Below are 12,529 nucleotides of genomic sequence, written 5' to 3'. Positions count from 1 at the left end.
TGCAAGCATTTGAATAAATGGCACTGCATAAGCAACAGAATTACTGTCCCTTTAAGGAGGTGACTACTGGTATATAAGATTAAACTTCCATCCCCTAACCGAACCCTTGCCAATTACCCTGTCACTCTCCTTCCCCAGTTAACACACAACTTAATACATCTAGAGGACTTTACATGGAGACTCCAACGTGGTCTTCATTCTGGAGTCCTTCAGGCTGCTCACAGATTGCAGCCTTGGTCTTCAACCTTCAAGCATCAGGTTCACAACAACCAACTATTACTTGCCCAGAGCTCTTTCTTGAGGCCTGTCATACAATTCTGTTCTCTTGTTAGCAGACCTTTTTCATCTCTTTGCCCCCAATATTATCAGCTCCTGGGTTGAATCTTCATTACCCTGTTCCACCTTGGTCTGGTAGTCGCATCAGGGCAATTCAAAAACACAGAGGAGAAGCTGAGGTCAAGCACAGTGATGCAAGCCAAGCATGGATGTGGTCCAATAGCAGGGACATGAGACAAAGCCAAAAGTAGGCAAAATTTCAAAAGCAAGGGGTTAGCAGCGGTCAGTCAGTGTAGGAGGCAGGAACAAGAAGTCAGGCTGAACAGAGTTAAGGGTCTGTGCTTTTCACAACTGGGAAGCTCACAGTAAGGGCTAATATAGCTTGTCTTTCCACCACCACCCCAACCTAATTGCAGTTGCTGCTGTTTAGGGGTATTCAGAGAGCTCTTCCCTTTTGAGGAGTACCCTTCTTCATAAGAAGTTCCAGGGTTCATGACAGGGGATCCTGCATGTTCCCCAAAGTCAATGGGAGGTTCAGTCCATCCTCCAAGGTGCCTGTGTCCAGTTCAGGGCTACACATGACAGACCTTTCAGATGCCTGCCTCTTAAGTCCAGCTCACTCAGGCCCCTTCCTAAATCTCACCCCTCCTTCAGCTCCAAGAGCTGCTCTACACACCCAATACAAAACCTGGCCTTTTATTTACATCAGACAAGACCCACCATGCGGTCACTAAAATTTGGGTGAAATTCTATCCTCTTACTGACATGAGTCAATAAGACACAATAGACTGTCCACTAATTGACAAATTAAAACTGACCACCCTTTTAATGACTGAGTCTCAATGCAGCCAACAACCATTTTACATGCATTCAATATGTGCGTGACACATAGCCACAAACATGTGCATGTCACCACAAACCTGGAGGTGACTAGAAAAAGTGCAAAAGTGGCCCTAAAAGAATGCAGAAAGGGCAAAATCAGTGTGAAAGCAATCCCGTAAGCCTTTGCAAGTGTAATCTCAGGAGCCCTTGCACTGACTGTTGAGTCCTGTGGAGAGTTGGAGCTTGGACAGGGCAGTTTGGAAGAAGTGATTGTGATGGAATTTGGTGGATTATTGTTTTTTTCAAGAGGTTTTCAAGGGTTTTCAAAGGTTTAGAGGGTGTTTGTAGGCTTTTTCAATGGTGTTCCCGCTATACACGGTTTCACTTAAACGTGTGGTGCCTCAGAACAAAACCCCAGCATAAAATGGTCGTTGCCCGTATAAAGCCAGAAACCTCTCCAAGCAAACCCCACCCCCACCCCCAATTCTAGACTGGAGTGACAATTTAACTGACACTATTCTGTCTGCTATTCTATCTTCAATACAACATATTCCTCTAGCTTCCAGCAGGAACATGTCAGTTAAATGATCATCTTGTTTCAAATGACATAAGATACGTTTAATAAACTTTACATCAACAGAACAAAGCTTCTCAACAGCTGTGATAGCTCAGTCAGTAGAGCATGAGACTCTCAATCTGTTGGTCACATGGGTTTGAGCCCCACGTTGGGCAAAAGACTTCTGCACTGCAGGGGGCTTGGACTAGGTGACTCTCATGGTTCCTTCCAACTCACAGAATTAGTTGAGCCTTTGATCCTAACTATCCATCCCTTCCACAGATATTCACTGTATGTTCATGCATAAGGATGACACTTGTGGCGTAATTTTATGCATGTTTTCTCTAAATCAAGTCCCACTGCGGGGCTTACTTATGGGATTCAGCCTTATAGTGACTCTTATACATAACACCTCAGAAGTAAGCCCTATCGAGTTTAATGGAGCCCATGTAAGAATGTATAGCAGGTTCCCCACTTCTGATGTATAGTGTTGCAACTTCAATAACACATTGGTGAGTGTATAATTGTTGATTCTGTACAATGAGCAATATTTTGAAAGGTAAATTTGTGCTCTATCACTTGAAGTTTCATTATTCCTGTAAACTTCGTTTAGCTTTCTTTAGAAAATTCCTAATACTGCTTTGGGAAAGTGGATCAAGATTAAGCTGCTGAAATTATGGTAACGGTAATGGCAAACTTTGAAACAGTCCTATGACCCAGCAATCCAAACATTTGAGGAAGAAATACATCATCCATTAGAACCATATTAAAATCTTGTTTACCGCTTGTGGTGTTGAACATAAATCTCCAAGGGGTCTGGCACAAATAGTTTCCAGATTTTGTTGAATGATATCATCACCGCTTGTCCTGAGCATGCATGTTTTCAGCGCTACCAAACCATGAATACCTCCATTCAGATCAGGTTTGAATTTGAGATGCTTTGTGATAACAGCGGAAAATAGATTCTTGCCCTCTGGTTGTTCAGAGCTGTGGTGCTACTGCTGAATGGAGGATGTATTTAAAAATATCTACAAAAACCCTGGAGTCCTTTTGAATCAAGTCCAGCAATGTGCTTGTACTTCCTCCTGAAACTTAACTAGGCGGCTAATGATATCATCCATAGCTAGTGTCTTCAAAAAGGAATGGACAACTTTTCAAAGTCTTGGCTTGAAAAGAAACATGTAGGTTACACCCTCTGTCACATCTCACACAGTCCTGCAATCAAGCAGCTTTTATACGTGCACTGCCCAGGCACTGGAGCCAAGCTGAAGAGGACAATAGAAAGGGAAATGACCTCTCCATCAAACTTTTCTGCCTGCTCCTCCCCACCTCTCTCAAAGAAAATACATACCAGCAAAAAGAGAGAGAGAGAGGAGAAACTGACTAAAATATATTCATTAAAATATGTTGCACTGATGTCACTGTTACCTCTTATAGAAATCTCTTTCGTTTGGGTCGTCTTCTTTTTTACAGTTTGGAAGGCCTGTGTACCTATTCATTGCTGGCCTAGTTTTCTGTTATTTGTTTAGTTGGCCTGCATTTCTTGAATAGCTGCTTTCTTCCTTTTTCTTTCTCCCCCCCCCCCTTTTTGGCACCTCGAAGTTAATAATTCACTTTTTTGTTGGCTCAGCATGTGAATAATACATTTAGGGCCATATCCTCCCTTCCTCTGTAATAAAGTATATCCTTTCTCAATTCAAATTGTGAAAATTGCTCAGATATCTATAAAGCACTATTAAATAGAGATGGGGGCTAAACCTAGTGGAAGAGAAATTCCACATAAATTCATATGCCCAAATGTGGGTGCGGAGGTTTTTTTGTTTCATTTTGAGGTTTGTTTTATTTTGGGATTCTGATCTCCAAAGCATATTCTGCCCTTTCCAATATGTGCAGTTTGAAATCACAGTGTGCAGCTATTCTCCAATCCTGTGTGGAGGCCTCTAGGAGCCAGTGTGATATAGTTGGCCCCTGGAGATGCTTAGAGCACACACACACACACACCGCAAGGCTGTATGTTGCATGATACAAAATTGTGCCACATTTGTCCCCATTAGAATCATCTGGTGGGGTTGCATGGGGAGGGATAGAGGGTTAAACCGACACCACACCATTTTTCCCATATAGCTCTTACATATGAGTGGTATATTCTTATATATATATATATATAATTTTTAAATTGAATTTTATAAATATTTTTTGACAAAACATCCATGTTACATATAATATATATAAACCACTTGGCCATCCTGGCCTGAGACTTCCCTCCTCCTCAACTAATGGTTTTCCTAATTATGCTCTGATATTGCATGTTGTTGTTGTTGTTGTTGTTGTTGTTGTTGTTGTTGTTGTTACCCTTAAATCCAAATCTTAAATACAACATTTAAACATCATATTGATAATAATTGATATCTCTACCCATACAAAACTTCTTGTAGCCCTACTAATGATGCCAAGTGTTTACAATTGACACTCAAATGCAATGTAAATTTATTCCAGTCTTTCAAAAAGGTCTGGTCCTGCTAGTTCCGAAATTTCCCGGTTAGTTTCGCCAACTTGGCATAGTCCATTAACTTCATCTGCCGCTCTTCTTTTGTTGGGATCTCTTCCATGAGTGGTATATTCTGAATCATGCTGTGTGTCGAAAGTGAAGCAGTGTAAATGCTGAATGCAGCATGTATATGTATGTATGAACTATACATGCAATAAACCAGCAGCTATCTCCAAGGTAACAGCCTCTAGCATAAAAGTGCAACTAACTCAAAAATGGCTGCCAGCTCCTTGGCTATATTGAGGGTGAGCAGCTGCCATTGCCATCCCAAAGTGTAGTAGAGAATAGGTGAATTGTGGTGTGAGCAGGAGGACTATTGGAGTAGCCATGGGATCCAGAGAGAGAGAGAGAGAGAATCTGCTGAGGATGGTCAGAACCTTGAGCTGACACTTGGTGTGGGGTTAGGGTTTGCCCAGGTCAGGCAACTAGAGCATGAGTAAATCTCTTGTCAAAGCAAATACAACAAACAGAAGAGCTTGGTGGCCGTTTCTACTTGCAGCTTGCTCAGTGTTGGGGAATTTTTTTAATGGGGAGGGAGAAATTGAGACTATAGAATCAGAAATCAAATGCACAGTGGTTCATGAGCAATATTTTCCACAGTGGTAATGTGAAGTGACTTCAGAAAGGATGTGAGATGACTTCAGAAAGCCAACACAATTTTAAAGGCACTTTAACATCAATTAAACGCGGGTGGCACTGTGGGTTAAACCACAGAGCCTAGGGCTTGCCAGTCAGAAGGTCGTCTGTTCGAATCCCTGCGACGGGGTGAGCTCCCATTGCTCGGTCCCAGCTCCTGCCAACCTAGCAGTTCGAAAGCACGTCAAAGTGCAAGTAGATAAATAGGTACCGCTACAGTGGGAAGGTAAACGGTGTTTCCATGTGTTGCTCTGGTTCGCCAGAAGTGGCTTTGTCATGCTGACCACATGACCTGGAAGCTGTACGCCGGCTCCTTTGGCCAATAACACGAGATGAGCACCACAACCCCAGAGTCAGTCACGACTGGACCTAATGGTCAGGGGCCCCTTTACCTTTTAACGTCAATACTTTGTAACAGGAGAACTACAGAAGAGATACCTATGAGATCGGTTAACAAGAGGCTAAAATCATTGGGTGCAAAGATGCTTTTTATGAATTGTAGGAAACTTTATCCTGTGTTGGTCCATAGTCTGTCTTTTTGCTGTTCACATCACAGCAAACAAAGGACTGGCATAAGCCATGTTTGAATCACACTTTGGAAATGCAAAAGGGGGGACATTGCCTTGTAAAGGAAACTTCTTTACTGCCCACCCATGTTTCTCAGTTGGAGCACAAACACCAAATGGAAGGTTCAAGAAGTTGCTTTCTAGACATGTCCCAGAAAAGAGATCTGCCGCCTCTAGCGTGCTTGATACTGATTTATCCCAAAAATAATTCTGCATTTGCTGATTGGTAGAATTAACTGTTTATGTGTCATATCATGTTGATAAAGTATATCAAACATCAAAATGAAAGCAATTCTTGTTTGTTTGTTTACTGCAGGATTTTAGATAATGGGCTGTGTGCAATGTAAGGATAAAGAAGCAACAAAACTGACAGATGAGAGAGATGGCAGTTTAAACCAGAGTTCAGGTTTTCGCTATGGAACAGATCCCACCCCTCAACATTACCCAAATTTTGGTGTGACTTCAATTCCAAACTACAACAACTTCCCCACAGCCGGTGGACAGGGGCTGACCGTCTTTGGTGGTGTAAATTCCTCATCACATACGGGCACACTGCGAACAAGAGGAGGCACAGGTATATAATTTAGAATAACTTAATCTTTTTCAAAGCATATTAGGTTTCTTCAGTACAAAAAAATCAGTTTTTATTGAGGATCATTTGCATTCTTGCAACACCCATCTCTGATCTGAAGACATGAAATGATTCTTGCTCATATGGGGCACAATTAACAATATAATAATAATTCACAATGTAAGCAGAGCACAAAAATGGAGGCCTGCATAAAGTCAGATATGACTTTGGGTATAATATATTCTTTGTCTCCATTCCCCCCTCACTGTCTCACACAGTGCACACAGAGCCCCCTCACGCTGCTCATTCTCAGCACTCACATATATACACTTCTTGCACTCATAATTTACATGCTGCTCTCATACTTATGCAACATTCATACTTGCAGTCTGTAACAGGTGACCTTGTGATTCACATTGCCTACTGCTGTTTGTGCTGAACTCTTTTCCACAGAGTACATGGCCAGAACTCTTACAGGCAATAACTCTTGCAGCCAGAACTCTTACAGGCAATAGCTACACAGATTTCAAAGTCTCTAACCTATCTTTACCTCATTTAAATAAATGATAAAATTTTGTTGAGTGCACATGCAATCCAGTGTAGCATGTTGGTTGAGAGACTGAGATGTGAATTCCCTCATTCAGATATCACCTGTATGACCCATGAACTCAACAAGTGGCCTTTGGAAAGCCACTACTATCTCTTCCTTAGACACACACCCCTTATCTTTAGTACAGGAATATTGATAGTCCTCTGTCTTGCACAGGTTTTTGGTTTTTTGTTTGCAAAGATAATACTTCGTGAAGTAGGTGGAACAAAAAACAATTTTAAAACCAAATTCTGTGTTGTTATTTTTTTAAGGCAGAATTTATTGGCCATCTATTTTCCCCTACCCTTATCATGCCATAGCAAATTTGTAAACTGTCGTTTTATGTCTCTTAGGTGTAACTCTTTTTGTGGCTCTGTATGATTATGAAGCAAGAACAGAAGATGATTTAAGTTTTCATAAAGGAGAAAAATTTCAGATACTTAACAGCTCGTAAGTTTTATGTTACCGCATGACTTTGTTAATATTTGTTGAGTGATTTGTACCTTCAGCAGCACTCCCAAAAGATGTACAGGAATGGCTTTAAAGGTGATTAAGACAAATTCATGGAGGATAAAGATACTAAAGGCTACTAGCCATGATGGTTGTGTACATCGTCCAGGACTGGAGGCAGAATAATTCCTAATACAGTCATACCTTGATTTTCGAACAGCTTAGTTCTGAACGCTGCAAACCTGGAAGTGACTGTTCTGGTTTGCGAACTATTTTTGGAAGCCAAACATCTGGCAGGGCTTCCATGGCTTCCGATTGGCTGCAGGAGCTTCCTGCAGCCAATCAGAAGCCACACTTTGGTTTCTGAACATTTTGGAAGTCAAATGGACTCCTGGAACAGATTCTGTTTGACTTCCAAGGTACGACTGTACCAGTTTCTGGTAATCACAAGTGGCAAGAATACCATAGCTGCCAAGTTTTCGCTTTTCTCGCAAGGAAGCCTATTCAGCATAAGGGAAAATCCCTGTAAAAAAGGGATAACTTGGCAGCTATGAAGAATACTGCTGCTCTCATGTCCTGCTTGTGAGCTTCCTGTAAGCATCCATAGCTGCCAAGTTTTCCCTTTTCTCGCGAGGAAGCCTATTCAGCATAATGGAAAATCCCTTTAAAAAAGGGATAACTTGGCAGCTATGTAAGCATCTGCTTGGCTACTGAGAGAGCAGCCTTTTCTGATTCAGCAGAGTTATTATGTGAAATCTTCACACTCAGAGCAACTTCTGCTCCTGGTGCAAGTGGACATGAGAAGCACACCATCAGGTGCTGTAAGCTACCTGTAACCAGTGCTGTAAGCTAAACAGCTTGAGGAAGAGATGCAGGATACTTGAGACAGTCCTGCTTCTCACTTGTCCGAAACCCTTGGCTTATTAGTTTCCACTCACTCACTAAAAGGATCCACTGTGTCCTACCTTTCATGATCACAGCTAAATACTGAACTGGATTTTAGTCCTTGAATCTGAAAGATGGAATAAATTAATTAGCAATGGAAATATGACCTTTTATAAGTCAGTGCTTATACTGATGCAGTTTGCAGAATGTTTATTTCAGACCATGCTTGTACATTCCTCTGGTTTGGATAAGTTTTTTAAACAACATATTTAAACTGTAAACAATATTGAGAGCATTATGACCATCTTCCTGGATTTTTGACCTGGATTATGACCATCTTCCTGGATTTTTGTAGCAGAACATAGAGCCAAGTAAATTTTTGCAGTCATTGCACAAACTGTCACCAAATATCTTTGGTCTGCAGGACATGGTATGCCACAGTAGGAAATAACTACAGTAAACCATAATAAGCCGTGTTTATTTCTTACTGTAGTTTACTGTGATGTGCAAACCAAAGGTATTATTATTATTATTATTATTATTATTATTATTATTAATTTCTACCCCGCCCATCTGGCTGGGTTTCCCCAGTCACCCTGGACGGCTTTCAACAGAACATTAAAAACAGAAGAAAACTTCAAACATTAAAATCTTCCCCAAACAGGGCTGCCTTCAGATGTCTTCTAAAAGTTGGATAGTTGTTTATTTCCTTGACATCTGATGAGAGGGCATTCCAGAGGGTGGGCACGAAAAGGCACTCTGTCTGGTTCCCTTTAACCTCACTTCTCTCAGTGAGGGAACCGACAGAAGGCCCTAGGCGCTGGACCTTAGTGTCTGGGTATTTAGGGGTATTTAGGGGTATTTAGTTATAGTTTTCCATTTATTGCAAATAAATTATTGTGATGTATGGAAGAGTGAAGTTTAAAGAGGAGATAATTTCAAGGAATATTTCATTATTCTGCCTACCTGAACAGCTTTTATGCACATGAAAGCACAGTCACTTGGGCTATGATTTATAAATGAAAACACACTTTTCTTTTAAATTGGCAGTGAAAAAAGCCGACAAAATATTTACATTATACACTTTCCTTTATGCTCCAAAATGCTCCTGCTGCAAGCCTAAGAAAGTAATGCTTGAATAATAAGCAAATCCATTACAAATTCTTAACTGCAATGGGTGAGTTTCAGGTCCTCTGCTGTCAAGAATTTTGGGGCACAGCAAAAAGTGTGTGTGTGTGTGTGTGTGTGTGTGTGTGTGTGTGTGTGTGTGTGTTTAGGCATTCTGCTCTAGTGTAAATGCTATCTGCAAAGAGGATGAGTACAAATGTGCTTACTTAGCTCTTCCCCTACCCCATCGCTGTCTCCATCCCCCCTCCACAAGTTGGAGGGAGAAGTGTGAGGCGGGAAGCTGCCTCCTACTTGTGGCGACTCCCCACCTTAGATAATCGTATTCCAGATTGTGGAGAGTAACAGAGATAGCAATGCAGGAGCAGAGCTTAGCATGCTTGTCCCTGCCTGCCCTCATATAAGCTTTATGCCAACCAATACACTGAACACATCGTTGCTTTCATAAACATAAACATGCTGGGGGGAAATTGCCCCAATGCCATGTTTTCATGCCACATAATTTCTGGCTGTGTAAAGACTCCCATTTACTCTGCATCCAGGGCACTCCTTACCACTGGTTTCGGAAGGGGGGGTACACACAAAATTAACAATAATCCACACCTATCCTCTTAACTGTCCTGTCATGGTTTTTCCTGAAATACCACATTTTGGTGCGTTTCTCCCTCCGATACCAGCTTTATCCAAGTTACAGGGAGGGGGAGACTTAGTGGTTTAAGCCGGTAAAGTGTATGCAGCCTCTTTCTCACATTCCTGTTCCAGAGTCCTGCCCACTCACATGCCTCTAAAGCAGGGGTGGGAAGCTTGTGCCTCTCCTGATGGTGTTGGACTATAACTCCTGCCACCCCTGACCATTCAGTGACCATGCTGACTGGGGCAGATGCGACAAAATCTGGAGGAGGCACGGGTCCCCCATCCCTGTTCTAAACCCTCTTACAAGGCACCTCAGGGGGCTGCCATTAGGGAAAGTCCCTGGTGTAGATGTGTATACTTTAGAGCTTCTGAAGCTGCTCATACTGGCACATTCATTAACAGAGAGACAAACTGTACAAGATGCGGCAATCCCAAACAATCCCTTCCTCTATTTTGCTTGGAAAAGCTTACCCCCCTATTAAACGACACCAGCCACAGTGTTTATGGGTGTGATAAAATATCTCCATCTAGTGGAATTTCTAGGCAGCGGTAGCAAAATAAAAACCAATACAGTAAATAGTTTCAATACACATTTGACTCTTCTGTCACTTTTCTGACTCTTTCTGTCCTGTTCCTTTAATTCTCTCTTTTTATGCATAATGAACTCTGTAATGAAGGGTGTCTAATTAAGTCTATAAGAGTTTATGGTAAGTAGCTTTAAATTCAGAGTGGGAATTCTCTTACTGTTTCTTTCCTCTTGTTTTTCAGGGAAGGAGACTGGTGGGAAGCCCGTTCTTTGACTACAGGAGAAACTGGCTACATTCCCAGTAATTATGTGGCTCCAGTTGACTCCATCCAAGCAGAGGAGTATGCTTTTTTAATTTTATGGAAACTGTTTAAAGCTGTGCTTAAAGAAAGTGCAAAAGGTTTTGTGTGTGATTGATTGGGGTGATTTTCAAATTTCACATTGGTTTCCTTCTTCAGCTCAGTGATAAATAACTGGGTAAATTAGTGGAAGGGGGGAAACTAAACTCATTCTCATTAGGTCAAAGTTTGAGCACCCGAAATTTCTTGGCCTGAGTGTCCTTCATGTTGCAGTTGGTATGTCAGTACAGAAGACAAATTGTATAAATTTTGCAAAGCCAGTTCACTATAGATAAATGCGTAATAATTGCAAACTGAACAAACTTTTTATAATTGTGGCTACACTATTTAAATGTAAATGCTATGGGAAATTTTTGCTGCATTTTTTGTTCAAGGGCCATTGAAGTTGAAAATTTAAATCTTAAACATGCATATATAGTCAATGGTTTCTAGATCTGCCAGTATAAGTGGTTCAGTTTGGAAACTATTTTGACTATCCTTCTGTTCTGCATTGTGCATTTCAAATAAATGTCAGGGGTCAGGTCCTGGCAGTTGTCACCACAGGTACAAGTTGTTCATATTGGCACAAGTCATGCATCATGCTAAGCCAAACCATGGCTTTGTGTGAATGCATGAGTGTACAGCCTCTCAGAGAGATCAATTACTTTTCTTTCCCTGGTCATTCTGCTTCTGCACTGCAGAAAGCTAAGACATGGCTTGGCTTAGTATGTTGTCTGAAGTCAGCTCATGGTTTAGCTCTTTCATAAGCCATAGAGGAAACCTTGGTTACAGCTCATGGTTAGTCTGAATAGAGCTAAATCATGAGCCCAGGTTCAGACCACTGGATAAGCCATGACTTAGACGCAAAACCATCAGAGAGGATCAAAGTGGGCCATGAACTCTCCTCAGAGAGCCTGCTTCAAACTAAACTGGGGTAGGCAACCTTCAGCCTGCTCCCCATAAGTCCTAGCAAGCATGGATAATGGCTAGGAGATGAGAGTTGTAGTTTGGCAACATCTGGAGGGTCATAAGTTCCCCACACCTCCATTATATCATGATTTGACTTTTCATGAAGTGAACCATACTTTTGACTGCTACTGCAGTTGTCCTTTTCCATCTTCTGCTTCCAGAAGAGTCCTGTACCATTTACTATCCATAACAGGTTTTCAGATTGTATTTTCAGGGCACAAGATCCTCACAAATCACCCTTAAATAACCTCCTGTTTGTACAAATTAAATAATATTGCTCAGCATTCTATTTAAAATGAAATTTTCTTTCTTGGTGTTCGGTAGATGGTACTTTGGCAAACTTGGACGAAAGGATGCTGAGAGGCAGCTGCTAACATTTGGAAATCCGCGAGGAACTTTTCTGATTCGTGAGAGTGAAACCACCAAAGGTAGTGTGGCCAGTGTTTTAATTCTTAAGTAATCCCGGGGGGGGGGAGGATGGATGCTTACAAAGCGTTGAGCCAATAACAAGTGGAACCTAATGTATCATACATACATTGATTTTTTTTGTTTTTGTGACCTATGAGTGTCAATGTTGAGTTTACCAGTATTTGGTATTGAATAATCATCATATCTAAAACATTACTTCTGTAGTGCCTTTCCTAAATTATCTGAGTATATAAAAGCAACTGCAGGGTTAAGGGGTTACTTCTCCAACTTTTGCTGCATGCTTGTGGAATTTTGCAAAGAATTTCGGAAAAATAAATTTATATTTGACTCAATAAATAGCAAATCACTGTTTGAAATTGGTTAAGAATTTGATCAAGTGTATCAATATAATACAGTATATATTTCAAAGAAGGGGAGGAGGCAGGTTGAAGATGAAGGGATCCTGTTCACATAGATAGCATTTATAGTATGATTTCCTTTTAGTTTTGCTTAAGCCATCACTTAAAGCATGCCCTGGACATGAGTTTTAAACTGTCATGCAATTCAAAACAGTCAAGCAATTCTTGATTAAAAAAACAAAACTATATAGGTGTTATAATTGTTGTTCAGA

General features: G+C 41.1%; 1 protein-coding gene across 12 annotated transcripts in view; it reads left to right on the top strand.

Annotated features, from left to right (window-relative positions):
• FYN (FYN proto-oncogene, Src family tyrosine kinase) overlaps positions 1 to 12,529 on the top strand; it is a 117,710-nt gene that overhangs the window by 77,040 nt on the left and 28,141 nt on the right. For all 12 annotated transcript variants that reach the window (XM_035109106.2, XM_035109101.2, XM_035109105.2 and 9 more), the window contains 4 exons: positions 5,721 to 5,978; positions 6,918 to 7,014; positions 10,426 to 10,524; positions 11,815 to 11,918. In XM_035109106.2, coding sequence (XP_034964997.1) covers positions 5,732 to 5,978; positions 6,918 to 7,014; positions 10,426 to 10,524; positions 11,815 to 11,918 — 547 coding nt within the window. In that variant the 5' untranslated portion in view covers positions 5,721 to 5,731. The remainder of the gene's footprint in view (positions 1 to 5,720; positions 5,979 to 6,917; positions 7,015 to 10,425; positions 10,525 to 11,814; positions 11,919 to 12,529) is intronic.

This window comes from Zootoca vivipara, chromosome 3 (assembly GCF_963506605.1).
Source record: "Zootoca vivipara chromosome 3, rZooViv1.1, whole genome shotgun sequence".
NCBI classification, from domain to species: domain Eukaryota; kingdom Metazoa; phylum Chordata; class Lepidosauria; order Squamata; family Lacertidae; genus Zootoca; species Zootoca vivipara.
This window is presented reverse-complemented; position numbering and strand designations above follow the sequence as displayed.